Here is a 16,325-nt window from a genome sequence, read left to right on the forward strand (position 1 = left end):
GGAGGGAGAGAGGGGGGGTTCTCTTGCGGCGATCTAGCCGGACGAGGAGGTTGCTATAACCATTCTCGCCTCAGGGAGGGGCGAGCGTCGAAAGGGACGAAGAGGGTAATGCCGTCTCTCGAGGGAGTGGGAGAACCGGAGAAACCGCGAGACGCGGCTATCGGGCCGCACCGTCTCATTCTCGTGCGAGCCACTTCGCCGATCGCGACCACCTCCTCTCCGCCGGCGCGCCGCGTGGGGAAAATCCTCGTGGGTCCGCACGATTTTCGGGAGCCCGGGAAATCTCCCCCTACGTGAAATAGCAAAGTATTTACCGCGCGGCCCGGAACGACGGAGGGAAGCAAAGGGGGTTGAATTTCGCACACGGGCGCGCGCGCGCGCGCGCGAAGTTTCCTCGGGAGATCTCGGATCCCCTTTCAGGGATTCCCCGGTGTTGTCGGTGCGATCCTCGTCTCGTCGATCCCTCCCTCTCCTTTGTATTCGCGCGAACCGACTGCTCCCCCACCCTCCCCCGCCCACCCTCCTCCTTTAACCGGCTGCTCCCACCGCGCGGGGCGACTTCCACGCGGGGAGAACATATACGCCGATCTCGCGCGCGCGGCACTCACCGGGAGGGAAGGTTGACGTCGAAAAGAGGACGAAAGATCAGTGTGACACCGCGCGCTCGTCCGAGAGGCGAGCCCTTGCACATTTTGTTACCGCGCGCCCCGCGGATCTCTTTCTCTCTGTCTTTCTTCCTTTTTTTTTTACTCTTTCTCTCTATCTCTCTCCCCCCCCCATCCCCCCTCTCTCATCCTCCGACAACAATTCTCCCTCGCGTTCGCACTCGCGCGGTGAACGTGTACACGTGCGTACGTATATCACTCGCGCACGCGGGAGGCGATACGAGTTTTGGTAGCGGACGGCGGATTCCTTCTCAAGCGGATCCACCGATATCTCCTTCACGTCCGTTCATCATCCCGACGCCGGACGGAGCGGAAGGAATCGTATATACATATAAGTATATACAGCTGTACACACGCATATTTATATACGTCTGTTTGCATACTCTCTCGGTGCCAGGCGAGACCCTCTGAGACCAGCAGAGTCGAGACCCGGCGCGCGCCAATATAGATTCAATAATGTCGCACAATACCAAGGGCCTCGGAGTACCGGTGCACGGCGGCAGAATTCAGGTGAGTCTTTTTCCTTTTCTTTTCTCCCCCCCTCCCCCTCTTTTCCGCCCCCGACGGCAGCCGGGGATAACTCGGTTATCGCCGAATTCGTAATTTGTCAATTCCGTCAAAAAGGGAATCTAATGCGCGAAGAAGTAACTCGCGATTAAATTCTACGCTGCGGAAACGGAGATTTACGCTCGCTATCAAAGATACCGCGCGTATCGCGCGCCGCGAGTTTATTGATTTTATAAAGCGGAGATAGCGACGAAAAGACCGCATTTTCACAGGCGTAATATTTCCGAGAATTTATTTCGCTTTGAGAAGAAGAAAAAAAAAATTCGCGTGTCGAGAGACTAAAGTGCCTCGTAAATTATTTCAAATATTACTCGCAGAAACGTTTACGCGAAACATTTGTGAGACAAAAGTCGTATCTAAATAGAACATATTTTTCACATTATCGATGAATATTATTTAAAACGGCGTCTTAAAAATATTTCTATTGTTTTTGATCTGTACGCGGATATTTTGTATTTACGTTAAATCCGATCCCTGTTAAAATTTTTGTACAGAATTTTTAACATTCCCGAGTGTTAATTTATCAAAGGGTGATTATGTTATTTAATTATTTTGTGTTAAATAGATATTCGACGTGTCTTAATGTTAAAATAAGTTATCTAATTGATCTTAACGCTACAATAACCCAATTTATTGGTAAATGAACAAATAAGAAAAATGTAGCTTCGAAGCGCTAATTAAAATCTAAGATACTAAATGAATTTGATAAAATGTACTCCTGTTACATATAATTAAATTAATGTTAATTCGACTAAAAAAAAATGTTTTCACAATTATATTAAAGTATGTTACATTTTTTAGGTTAATTTTTTTGCATAAAATTTGCATTGCTTTTTTATTCGTGTGTTAAATTAACACAAAAAATTTTAGTAGCTTGCTTGAAACGTGCGATTTATTTTAAATTTAATACAAATATTCCAGCTACAATTTCTTTATCCACGTCGAGTCTCCGATCGATTCTATTAAGTTTAGCAATTTAAATTACCCAGCGGAATTTGAATTTTATAATTGCTAAATATGCTAATGAAAAATAGTACACAAAAGCCGCAAGATATTTTGCGGCATTGACATGTATGCGTTATCGCCCATATGCAGTCGCCACATGGCGCGTTCGCGCGTAATATAGTCTCGGGAACGTCACCAATGCCGCGACGCGCGCGACATTAATTACATTCAACCTATTTCTACTTTTTGTACGAAATAGATATGCGCAATCGAAGAAAAAAAAAACTAAGAAAAAGTGTACAGCTGCAACGTCTGCAAAACTACCAAAGTACACTGAATAAAGAATTTACTATAGCAGAATTTATTTCACTCAACATTTGGCAAAATAGACATTGAGTGAAAAAATGCCAATTAAATATTCGATAAATATAATAAATATTTAATAAAGTGAAAAAATAATTTTAGTTTTCTAAATGTTTGGAAAATATAAATATTATCCAAACGGTTGTGAATTATATCATTACGTTTGGCAATGCTAAATATATATTTGAAAAAGTAAAATTATTTTTGATCATATTAATCGAATATTTAATTGACTAATAAGCTACTAAATGTTAAGTGAAGTAAAGTCAATTAAATATTTGATTAATAATCTTATTTTTCTAAATATTTAATATCTAAGTATTACAGAACATAATATATTTAATAGTTATTTAGTAATTATGTTAATAATAACTAAACAACAGTAATTTACGAAATGATTAATAGATATTACAATGAATTTTTGATTATATTAATTGAACATTTAATTGAAAACTATCACTAAAGCTTAGTAACCATCATCTAAACTCAATTATTATTGGAACTAAACCCTTCCCCCTTTTTTCATTCATAATATTAGCATTTAAATCGAGTGCCACTTAGATTTGATTCGGCTAATGCATTCGTTACGGATACGCGCAATTCGGGACGTCACGAGCGATTACGCACATTCTGCATATGTAGTCGGCAATTGTGTAATTAGGTGAATGCATTTATGCAAATCATCAAGGGGGCTGACGGCATTGTTCCCCCACGATTGTTTCGCGTGTTTCTTCTTCTTTAATCGCGTTGCGTTCGATGTTATGAGAATTAATTGTGACGTATTACGATTTACTAGAATTCACGGAATGACATCTGGTGAGAATTATTTTTTAAATTAATTCAATCGAAGAATATAAAATCATGAAATATTAAATTGTCGCATTTTTTACATATATTATTACATTTCAATTAATTATATTAAAGATATATATATATAATATATAACCGCTATTATAAAAATTTGTTTCGCTATTTTAAAATCAAAATTGCATCAAGACGATTGCAGCATTAATGGAATTCTAGGTCAACTCTAACGTTATCATTTGTTTATCACCATAAACTTCGTAATGCAAACTTCGTCTTCCCACATTACGCAATGTAGGTAAATCGATGACTTCGTTAACATCAAGATAAGGGGGGATTTCTTGCGAAATACGTAACGTAACATTGATCTTCTACTTCACGATAAGGATTTATTGCAAATTTCTTGAAGAATTTCGTACAGTCATCCATACGACTGAGTCATCGCGAAATAAAATGCGGCGCCCGGCAAAAAAATTGCCGTTCCCGCGAGGAATCATTACCACGGCCGTTCTCCTTGCGCTAACGTGAAACACACGCACAAAATGCGCGCGCGCAGCACGCGATGCGTCACTCATTATCGCGAAATTCCTAAAAGGGAACTGAAAGGCGCGTGCCTTGTCATTTACTTCCTTATCTAATCGTTCCGTCGAGACTTTTGGACTTTTTCTCTTTTTAATTCGGAGTCCGCGCTCCGCTGCGATGCCGTGTTTTCGGCGCTGCACTACATCGAGCTCCATTATCGCGATGCGATAAGCGCACCGGATATTCCCAGCGTTTTGAGAAAAGAAACCGGCACAATTATAAGAAATCGCGCGGTAACACGTTATACACGGAGGAAAAAAGAATTGCTAGATACAAATAAATATTTCTCTGAATAGTGCTAATAACACATTTTATAGAAAATCAATAATATTTATTTCAAACAAGTAATGCTTTCTGAATTATAGAAAACTAGTACTTGTTTGAAATAAATATTATTGACTTTCTATAAAATATGTTATTAGCACTATTCAAAGAAATATTTATTTGAATCTAGTATTTTTTCTCTCTCTCTCTCAGTGTATACATACGTACATACATACGCCGGTATTCCGGGAATCGTGTCGGTCTTGTGTAAATCCGTGCGCGGCATTTTTACCGGGGCGAAATAAAATCTTCTTAGCGTGCGGTAAGATTTTCTTTCCTCCTCCTTCTTCTTTTTTTTTTGGTTCAGACTGTCTACGCGAAAGTCGGCCGCGCGGCGTAAAAAGCCAAAGTATTTTCGAGCGACCTTCGCTCGCGGCCATTTGAAATCTCGATAATGTTTTGGCTTTCCGCGATTACGCGTACGTGGAACGGGGCTTCTCCGCGCGAGCGTCACTTATTTTCAAATGACATAACTTTGACACACGACGGAAGTGACGCGTATTTTCCGAAGCCGCCCGTTTAGTTAGATTGGTTCGAGACCGCGCCGCGAACGGCGCGCGTCGCGCTCCTTTTTTTATCTCTCGCTCATTTTAAATCCCGCTAAAGAAACGTCGCTTTTTATCGTCTGATCGGACGTCTAGTTTCTGCCGTGACCCCGATCGATCGGCGACGAAGGTGGTTTTCCTCGAGACCCGCTCGCCGTGCGTTGACTTTGTATGTATCGGCGATCGATGGCTACGCGGTGAACAAACCGTCTGCACACGACTGCCGTCACCCGGGAGTTAAATTTAACTCGGGGGGAATGTAGTTCTAATTCTCCGTCTTACGCACGCGGATAATAAGCGCGCGGAATTATGTCTCTGGGAATTGAGAAAACGAATCCTTTTCGCACTTCTCTTGGAGAAACTCGGTATCACCGTTGCGTCTCTACAATTCTGGTGGATAAAGCAAAACAAGAATTGATATTGCGGACCGTCGAAAATCGTATCGCCTTCACCTTTCGCATTTCGGAAGAAACGTCATCGTTTCCTATCATCATCCGGGAGATTTAATCGAACTGGAATACGATATAATTATTAGATTCGTGTCTCTTTCTTTATCGTTTCGATCTGAATTTATCACGCGTAAGGGATTAAAGTTTCATCGCAATCGTGTCAATTCCCAATTCACAACGTGCGATTAAAGCGATTAAAGTTATCGTTTAATTCCTATCATTTTTATAACAGTGATTTTTATGCCGCGTGATTGGAGATTGTTGTCGCAGTTAAAAAAAAAAAAGATTGCGTACGCTTATGCCATTCGTTCACCATGTCGTTATGTTGTATAAGCAAGTCTTGGAAATCCGCTACTTCTCACGAAAGATTTCTCTACGGCAACAGAATTTCGTAGAAATCGACCAGAATTCGCAACCTCTCTACGACCCTCCCGATTGGCTCCTTTATTCGTTCCGAAGCCGAAAAGATGGCTAAAATGGGTCACCTTTCGTAATCAAAACTAGTTTTTTTTTTTTAACTGCACACTCCCGCTCTCCCCTTCCCTCCCCCCCCCCTGAATTGTTTAGCTTGCGCGGTCAATCGCTTCGTGACATGTCTAACGACAATGGCAAGTGGCACGGCGACGGCGACGGCGACGACGACGACGGCGGCGGCGGCGGCGGCGGCAGCGGCGGCGGCACTCTACGTCATGGAAATTTCCTAAACTGACACCTTTCCTCTTCCTATCTTTCTCTGTTTCTCTCCTTTCCTCTCTCCCTCTCTCGTCCTTTCGCGTCGCGTTTCCCCTTCTTCCTTCCGTTCTCTCCCTACCATTCCTCGGCACATCCCCCTCTTTCTAGTCCCGTTCTTCTTCTCTCGGTTCCGCCACTGTTCCGTCGAGGTCTGGAGACGCCCCGTGTTCCTCAACCGCTCGGATGATCGTCGATGATTTCGGCCGGCGGCGGCGGCGGCGCGCGGCGCCCCGGGTCTTTTGCGCTTTTTCCTGAAAAGGCGATTCCGAAGACGTCACGAGCACACGGTCGACGCCGTTAATTCCCGTCACCGCAAGGATACACGTGCCGGGGTTCTGGATGTGCACCAAGGCGCGACCTTGACTGCCGGAGGCTCGCGTCTCCTTGATCCGCATTGAACACACAACTTCTTTTCCCCTCGTTAAAGTTTAATAGAACGCTCCAGTTAACCCGGCTCCGTTTCAACTTCCGCCCGCGAAATAATCGCGGTTTGCCCGCAAAAAGATACGAATCAAATCAACAAATCGTTGTTCGCGTTCGGCAACAGAGTATAAAAGCTTTGAGGAGTTTAATTTTGAGTTTCAGCAAAAGTAAGGAGAAAGAGAGGGAATTATATTCCTGCGATAATCTTGCTTGCTTATAATTTAATCCTCTTTAATAGAATATTGTATTTTTATTTCAATATTAAAAAAATTATCTGTATTTTTTTTCTACGAGGAGCGGGCTATGATTCGTAGTCGCGCGCACTGAAAAAAGAATTTGGAAAGCCGAGCGTCGAAGTAATACCAATTAAATATTTGGTTAATATAATCAAAGTTGACAATACTAATTAAATATTTAAAATTCCTTTTAGTTATATTAACCAAGCATTACTTCATTCGGCTGTAATATCAGCGAGCTCCTTTCCCGTGCGTTCCCGCCGCGTGCAAATTATATAACTTTATACAGTACAGAGAATTCCAAGTGGGCGTGATTCACCGGTATATTAATACGAATTCATCTATTTCGCGCTCGCAATTAAGTTTCCTGTGTGCGTGCACGTGTCGTGGGGGCCGAGCGGGCGAGAAGGACACGCGGCGGCGCGCCGCGCCGTTGCGTTGGTTCGGTTGCTGGAGCTCGTAAGAGTTCAGTGGTCTGCGAGAAATAGAAGTCACGCGAGTCGTCTCGAGACACTGTACCGGGTGTCCCGGTGAAACTGGACGTCCTTCCGAAACCGAGATGAGGCAACGATAGCGTGAATCTGCGCGAATCCGCCGTCGTCCGTGAAGGGCGACGCGAGCTAGGCGTAGCCTCTTCACGCTGGCTGTTATATAAGGACCCAGCCCGGGTCCGGGTTTAGCCATTCGAGCGAGGCAGAAATGTATAAAGATCGGCAGAAAAAAAAATGGCGAGAGAAAGAAAAAAGGATAATGACGAAGATAAGAACGTCCTGGGCGCGTAAAATCATGTTTAAGTCATCGCGGCGGTGTTTATCGCTATTCCGACGTCTCCATCGACTTCATTGTCTTCGGTGACGAGGCGCAATTGCGCGAATCTGATTCGTCCGGGTCACGATTTGGCCGAACCACGCGACCAAATTAAGAAGGTCAATGCTATTACCAAGTCAGTTCAACGGCAATGTACATGCGTCGCGCACGTGTACGCTGCGCGACAGCTGTATAATAACTTGTTCCTTGAATGTTTTTTTTATTAATAAAACGTTTCCCCGCTGTTATTTCTCGCTTGAAGCCTTTCTAAAAGTCTTACGCGTATAAATTACCGAGAAAATAATGCTCATTTGATTTATTTTAATCGTTAAGTTTTCTCTGTTGAAAATATAGAATTTTCAAAAATAAAATTAATTAAGTACGCTTTATTCGGTACTTTATATATATATATATATATATATATATATATATATATATATGTTATTAAAAAAAATAAAAGTTGATTTTAATTCAAATTAATTTAACTCTAATCTCTCCAACCAAAGTCATTTATGTCCTCCCGTTTCTGACGGCCGTTACCTCCCAAGAAATATATTATGTTATAAAATTATTATAAAAAACATTTAGACAAATAATTTCGACATTTTCTTTACATTAATTTTTAGTCGAAGGTATAAAGAGATGGTAAACATTTTTGTGAATTATTTCGAAGCCGTTAACACGTAGAAAACCGCACTGGACATGAAATACTCCGGTTGGAGGGATTAAGTTGCGGAAAGAACATTAAAGGGATGAGAGTCGAGATTAAGAATGATCCTCGAGTGAAATTTAATTCAAAACATGAATTTTAATAATTTCATAATTTAATAATTCAAAATATTAATTTAACAATCCAAAGTATAATTCTTAATAATTTAAAATGTCGTAGAAAGTAATTTTGGGCGCAATTCTTCTCTACTCCTCTCTCGTGTACCAATTTGAGAAACACTGCTGTGTTATACATGCGCACATAATTCAGGGGCAGCGGCAGGAACGAGAGTGCGAGACTCCCACGCGGGTGCAGCCGTGCGTAACGTACCGTTTGTCGGGATGAGGATGTGACGTTGCTGTCAGATTTGTCAATTCATTATTTCGCCGCCACCGCCGACGGCTAGCTGATTCGCATTAGAGTGTACATATATATACATATCTATATATATGGATGACACGCGGCGACGATAGGTCGGGAGAGCAGCAATCATATTCAGACCGGGTCTCGCAATTCGCCGTTATTGTGGCATTGAAGTCACTTGCTTTGTGCCGAAAGAAACGCGAAAGCCGCGACTTCTAATACGTCGCAATTTCGTTCAATAGAGAAGCCCATTGCGCCGATTTACGATTCGGGACTTGCTCGTTAGAGCGAGTTTATATTTGGACACGGACGTTTTTATTGATGCTTGAACCGATTAAACTTTTTTTTCAATGGTAACGGCGATCGAAATAGTATCGCGGGATCACATTGTCGGGTTTCATCAGTCTAGACTTTGATCATTGAATGCGAAGGTCTATCACACTTAATTAATTTTGATTTGGTGACGCGTGCACGCTTCTATATAGAAAAAAGTTAACAGTATCAAGTTAAGACTAATATGTTCTATTAACAATCATTGTTTCAAATAAAAGGCCAAAACATAGTCTTTTCTAATATGATATAATCTTGCATATATTTTATATAATTTTTTTAAATCTAATAATATTAAATTTTAGCAACATATAATATTTTTATTTTAATTATTATAATAATAGTAAGTTAAAAGTATAACATGATTATTGTAATAATAATGTAAAAAATTTTATACCTTAATATTTTTTAATTTTTTTTCTCAGTTTACGAAAACTTATTATTATTAAATGATGGGAATACGTCTATATTTTTCTTGATAAAATTATAGAAAATTTCTTTATGTAAGTAATTTATATTTGTTTAATAATGTATAATCTCATTTTACTAACTTGATATTTCGAAAAAATTTTCTTAAAACAAAAATTTATTTTTCTGTTACCAATTAGAAGGAAGAGAATTTTTTAAATATAAAACTTTAAGTAATTAAATAATTTATGTAATGTTAACAGTAATGCATTCACCCAACAGATGTTATAAATTTATTCACACACAATAACATTGAATAAATAATACTGAATTAATTCTCAATAAAGTTTATTTTACTCTGACATTTGTATTTTTATGAAGTCAAAACAATTAATCACTCAATTTTTATTATCGCTTTTAGTATTTCTTAAAGGAAGGATGATTTACATTACAAAGCTATAAGCTACAAAGTTATTTATTTTCTCTTATATTTATTTTCTCAATGACATTATCGATACAATAATTTTCTTAATTCAGATTTAATTATATGCAGACATGTTTTTAAAAAATGTTTTTTTGTTTTTTTTTCGATTGGGATTATGCAAATCAGATCGTAAGATATATATATATATTACAGTATTGAATATATAAAACTGAAATCTTACAATATTGCAATCTAATTTGTATAACCTAGTTTACAAAAAAAATTTATATATACACACACATAGATAGTAATTTTAATAGGTTAAAAAATAATAAATTATTTATATACATAAATTTAAATAAATTGTTAATGTGGAAAATATATAATAAATAGAAAATAAACAGTAATTTTTACTTTCTTTCTGAAATATAATGTAAAATACAAAAAAAAACTTTTTTTTAAGTCTAAGAGGTACACGGTCTGTGTAATGATTTTATTTAGACAAATTCCGCGAAATAAATTCGACAGTGTTAATTTCTCGCAGTCCGGCAAGATGATCGAACTTTATCTCGATATAAATGACGCAAAAAGGCTTTTATACATCGTGCTGTTTATTATGCGCACGCAAAGCAATACCCGGAACAGTAATACGTCGACCGACGACAACTTGCACGGTTGCTCAATATCAGTACACATTTAACGACAGTCACGAATTTAGCCGCGTTATCTCGCGTCGGTGTTTGCTTGTGGAATTGCGTATGTATATTTTACCGCTAATGACACAACGACCGTGCGCGATTAGCCTTCAAGGCCTCGGCCGCTTGGCTCCCTCCATTTCGATATTGCTTTTATCCCTTCCCCCTTTCCGCAGCCGCGATTAGGCCACCCTATACGTCCGCGATTATATTTCCGAGGTTTCCGCTTATCGCGTGATTAGGGCTACGGCTGTGTCTCATTCATTAACAGAGTGTCACGTGCGTTTCGAAGTGTAGCCGTAGGAAATATCCGCTGCGCGGATATAAAAATCGAAAATTCGTTGCCAACTTTTTGACGATGATTCAGTGCATACGGTGACAAAATAATTTTTTTATCATATTATTTTTGGTTTGATAATAAACTGTTTTGTATTATACGATTCTGATTTTGTAAATAAACGATTATTTTTGGAGATCCAGTTTTGGGAGAAGTTTATCTTGCACTTAACAAAGAAAGAAAAACAGAAAATAGTGCGTAATTTTGTAACATTTGGAAAAAATTTAATGTTTTTATATATTAAACGTCTCCTTTTCTTCTTTCCGTTTTCGTCTTCTTTCCGGTCTCACCTTTATCTTCTTTTATATTATCTTTAGCCATTATCTTCTACTCCGAATTTCGCATTTCTGTCAGAATTGTCTACAGAATGAATAAAATAGAATTAAAATAAAAAATCCATATATTGATTAAACCGAAGATATTACATTTATGATTTTCATAACTGTTATCGCTATTACTTTAGAGACGTGAAATCTACAGCTGTAACATCTGTTCAGTCTAACTCTTAGCAAAAATTAGGGATGCGTGCGGTGCAGAAACGTTTATTATATTTAATAATAATTTTCATAATTCGAGAGAAAAAATATCAGGGGCAAAATTATTTAACATTATTGTCATTATCGAATTAATCATATATATGTATGTATATTGCGCTCTGCATATCACTATCATAATATTGAAATAAAAATATTATATTCTTCTGAAATTAAATATTAGTAAATCAAAGAAGATTAAATGTATATACAAAATATCAGAGGATAGGTCGCGGTGCAGAAATTACTTTATTATTATTTAATAATAATTTTTATAATTCGAGAGAAGAATATCAGGGATAGAATTTTTTGACATTATTATTATCAAAATAATTATATATATATAGGGTGTCCCAACGCATATAGGTCAACGCTCGTAAAAAGGTAAAAGGGATCGAGATGAACATAAAAGTCCAATATTGTCTTGGGTTAGATCTTGGGTTAAGTCTCTGGTTAGGTCCACCAATAATCAAGGTATTAATTTTTCAAATTATGCGAATGAGAGCGCGCCGAGGGAAGAGCTCGATCCGCTTGAGTCATAACACGGAAAAAAATCTATTATAAATGTTTGATAAGCTGTTATTATTTACTGTTCACAATTACGATAGAAATTAATTAGATTATTTGAGAATTCTATATGTTAATATCTCGATTATTTGCAAACCTAACCCAAGACAATATTGGACTTTTATGTTTATCTCGATCCCTTTTATCTTTTTACGAGAATTGACCCATGTGCGTTGGGACACCCTGTATATATATAACATATATGTATATTACGCTCTTTAGATCACTATTATTGAAATAAAAGTATAATATTTTGCTTAAATTGTAATATTAGTAAATTATAGAATATTATATATGCAAGATATCGGAGATCACTTGTGCCTCATTGCACGAGAAGAATGCTACGCGTCGCTTCGACGAGGCGCCGCGGGCGCAAAAATAGACGCCGAATTCGTTCGCGAAGCCGACCTACGCGGAGAGGGAATCGGGAGAATCTCCGCCGTTTGCATTTGGCGGCGAGACGGCCGGTTTTATAAGTGTTTACCGTGATCATCGGAACACGACGGGATATTACGTGTAGGCGCCGTTACGGATGCGTGCCTCGATGCTACTCGATGCGGCGGCACTTCCCCATGTCCCAAAAATACGCGCCGTAAGACGCGTGGGACGTGACACGGATAGCCAACGGACTTTTGGCAATATTAATATGCGCGCGAATTTCACATAATTTCATCAACTTTATACACCGTTTATAATTGCATTGAAAAAAAGAACTTTCTGTTAAATAAAAAAAAATTTAAGTAAAAATTATTTTAGTCTTATTTCCTTGAGTTAAAGAGACATTTTGTCAGTTTGTGAAGAAATTTTTTATGTTTTACACTTGCCAATATTTGTTTACATATAGAAAATAACACTAAAAGTATATAAGTATATTTATTTAATATTAAGTAACTTCTTCAACAGTGTATTAACTGAAGTCTGGAACATGCTGTTATAATGATTCAAATGCAATAAATGTATACGTATATTTTTTGCTTATGTAAATGGCGATGATTTTTTGCTTATGTAAATGTATATGTATATATATTTATCGCCATTTACATAAGTCATTTACATAGTCAGTGGTTAATTTAACTGCAAGAAAAAAATCGTAAAGAATCTATGAGTATTTTTAGTCGACCAATAATTTGTTCAAATTAATAGATTGCGTCTGTTGTATTACTGACGTTTCACGTACATTTTTAGATTCGCACAGTAAATTTTCAGCTGTATTCTAAACGACACTAGATTCGCACTGTTTATATGTGCATTCGCTTTATCGACACCGGCTCAAATCGTCATAACGATCCTAACGTGAAACGATGAGAATCGTACGCCAAGCTATGTCTATTTCTGGAGCGTGAGCATTAGCATTTGAAAAATATGTCGGTTTTATGGGACGAGAAGGACAATGCCGGAAATTTGGATTTAAAATTTGATGATAATCAGAAAATATTTTCAAAAATAATGTTTAATTTTAATTAGAATTATGTGGGCAGTAACTAGTTAAATAATAAAGTGACCGATTTCAAATAAATTAGTTTTTTAATTTAATGAGTTATTTCTCAAATGTATTAACACTTATTAATTTTTTTTTAGTTTAAAATTTATCCACGTAAAAGATATAAAAGAAGAAAATGCGTTCCTAAACAAGAAACAATAGTTTTTAGATATTTTTTTGATATAAATTCAATTTACGAATAAAATATGAATTTATTTAATCCATATTGTATGTAATTGTTTAGCTTTTAGAGTAATGTTATATAATTTTAAAATAATTTTTAAAAGTTATGATATATTCTATTTGGTATAAATAATGTTTCGCAAAATTAACTTTTAATATAACTTAAGTTTAACGCTATAACTTTATAACGCAATTAAATTATTTTTATATATCATTAATTTTAATTTAGTTTAATTAAAAAATATACTTACTCAATTCTTACCTTTAATTTTAAGATATTAAAAAGTATTCTATTTCTGTTTTTGATTTTTTAAATATGTGAAAATATACTAAAATTATTTCTGTAACGTTGTTAATATCTCAAGTAATTAAAACACGAAAATAAAACAATTTAATATTTCAAAACACTTTTCTTCTTAAATTTTTGAGTGAAAAATTTGTGTATGTACAATGTCTTGCAGTTGCACAGAAAAAATTCTTTTAATTGAATATTTTTTATTTTATTTTTAAAATGTTAAATATTAAAATGAAATTATATAGTGTTAAACAGAGAAATAACTTGTTTACATGAAAAATCTTATATAGTTTCATAAAGAGAAATATATTTTAATTCTTTTATTATAATTTTCATATGAAAAAAAAGCAAATAAAAAAACAACCATATCTTCAACAATTAAAACGTTATTTTATTTTTTAAAATACTAATTTATTTGACTTTATTTTTACTTTCATACATTTTATACACACACGCGTATTATATTTTTTAAAACGCTTATTATCATATTGTACTCTTTAGATAATTATTAAAATATTAAAATAAAAAACTAAAAAATATAAAAATATTTTTTGTTGAAAATATTTTTTGTTATCAAGTTACTTAACGAGAATTAAATTACATCTAAGTATGACACGTCACTCTTTTATGTATACGAAACTTTGTTTGCTTTACAAGTGCAAGAATATAATTTCTTTTCTATATATATTAAACAATAATTGTGTCTTAAGTCTGACGAATCCTGTCGGCGCGCAGTTTAAAATAAAACTAAGAAAATTAAATTTAATAAAAGAATTATATCCATCATTAAGATCCGATGCAACCGTTAGGCGATTTATAACTCATTGATATTTTGTAATATTTGTATTTTTTTTTTTGTACGAAGCTGTATAAACGCGATGAAGCATAAATAAACAAACTTTCCACTTCTTATCTCTCTACTTATATCATTCTTGTTACATTTGGCACGTAAAGAATATGCGCTGCGTGGATTTTCCGCTTTTCCACGCAACGATGAACGCGCGCGTCGTGTACCCTCTAATTCGCGAGCCAAACCGCGGGAGGGGAGGGAGGCGGCAGACGATCCGGAGGACCCCCGTTCCGCCATGCCGTTCAAACAGAATCCTGTTTAAACCCTGGTTAGCGTGGTCAGATGGCCGGCAGCGACGCACGGCTCACGTGAGCCCCGTGATTCCCGCCCGTCGCGTCGGTTTGCTCTTCCTATTTTCGTAGCCGTCCAGTATATAAGGCGGCCCGCGTCCTCGCGGCGGCGGACGTCGTCGCCGAGAGAGAGATTTGGCAGCGGTAACCGCGCTCTTTTGCGCCGCGCGCGGCGCCGTAGATAGAGCCGGCCCCGGGTACAGCGGACGCTCTCTATAGCCCCCGCTCGCGCGGATAGGGCGTCCAGAGGAACGGCATCAGGGAGAGGACGCACACGGCCTCGGTCCATCCCGTCGTCGGGGACATTCCGCGGGACGCATTCGGCGGGGGCCGTCGCGACGCACGCACCCGTTTTGCACACGCGTCGGCGCGCATCCGATCTCCTCTAAAGTGTTCCTCGCCGGACGACGCGCCGCGCCGTTGCTGGCGGGGAAGTGTCTCAAGATAGACTCCCGTCGTCCTCGCCTCGCGGTCTCGCAACACTTCTTCTTCGACCCGCGAAACGATTGTGAAGGAGACGCGGACCCGAGCGCGGATGACGTGATGCGGTCGCTCGCGGAGGAACCGAGAGGAAGGGAATAATCCCTTTTTCGAAGTGGCACCCGTCCGTTTCGACGTGTTTGCGCCTCCTCGCGGTCCGGGTTTATATTCCCCCGTCGCGTGATCAGCGCCGGATCGGAGGGATTTCGGGCCTATTAAAGCCAAATGACCGGGTGATTGACGTGAACTTCAAATAATGCCAACGGGATAACATGTGTTGCGAACATTGACATTGATCCTTCTGCGAAGTCTCGGCGGTGCTCGTCAGGATTAATACGTTCCAGGGGTGAGAGGGAAGGCGAGAACGAAAATGGGGAACACCGACAGCTCCCACGACGTGGAAATGAGCTCGCTGTCGGTAGCGGCGACGAACGATCGTCCCCATATTATGGTGAATACAAATTATGCGAATTATGTTGCTTAATGATCAAGGTAATTTATTAAACGACGAATAAAAGTTTTCGCGAGATTTATTTTAAAAAGTGCAATTTTATGCAATGTCTATATCTTTGTTCTTTAAACACTTTGAAATAATGCCCGTGTGTCCACTAGTGTAAATTAAACTTTGTGATCTTAATTTAATTTGCTAAGAATTAGAAAAAGGTAAAAAGCAATTTGAAATGAGATCAAAGTTGACGTACTTTGCTGAAAATGAACTAAGTTTAAAGATTTAAACGTTTGTTTTAAATCTTTAAACTTAGTTCATTTTCAGCAAAGTACGTCAACTTTGATCTCATTTCCAAATTGCTTTTTATCTTTTTCTAATTCTTAACAAGTTAAATTAAACCTTTTAATCTTAAATAAAAATAATACTGTTCATAGTTGAAACATTAAAAAAAAGTGAAAACAAATGAAATTTTACACTGGAACCTCGTAATA

General features: G+C 37.9%; 1 protein-coding gene across 3 annotated transcripts in view; it reads left to right on the forward strand.

Annotated features, from left to right (window-relative positions):
* The first annotated feature begins 606 nt into the window (after positions 1–606).
* The window catches only part of LOC105830156 (proton-coupled amino acid transporter-like protein pathetic), a 34,936-nt gene continuing 19,217 nt past the window's right edge, over positions 607–16,325 (forward strand). The window contains exon 1 of one of the 3 annotated variants that reach the window (XM_036290483.1): positions 607–1,175. In XM_036290483.1, the coding sequence (XP_036146376.1) occupies positions 1,122–1,175 (54 nt within the window). In that variant the 5' untranslated portion in view covers positions 607–1,121. Of the gene's footprint in view, positions 1,176–14,935; positions 15,879–16,325 lie in introns of those variants that run through there. The other 2 variants (XM_036290482.1, XM_036290484.1) reach the window with 2 other exon arrangements.

Source organism: Monomorium pharaonis, chromosome 8 (genome assembly GCF_013373865.1).
Source record: "Monomorium pharaonis isolate MP-MQ-018 chromosome 8, ASM1337386v2, whole genome shotgun sequence".
Classification (NCBI taxonomy): Eukaryota; Metazoa; Arthropoda; class Insecta; order Hymenoptera; family Formicidae; genus Monomorium; species Monomorium pharaonis.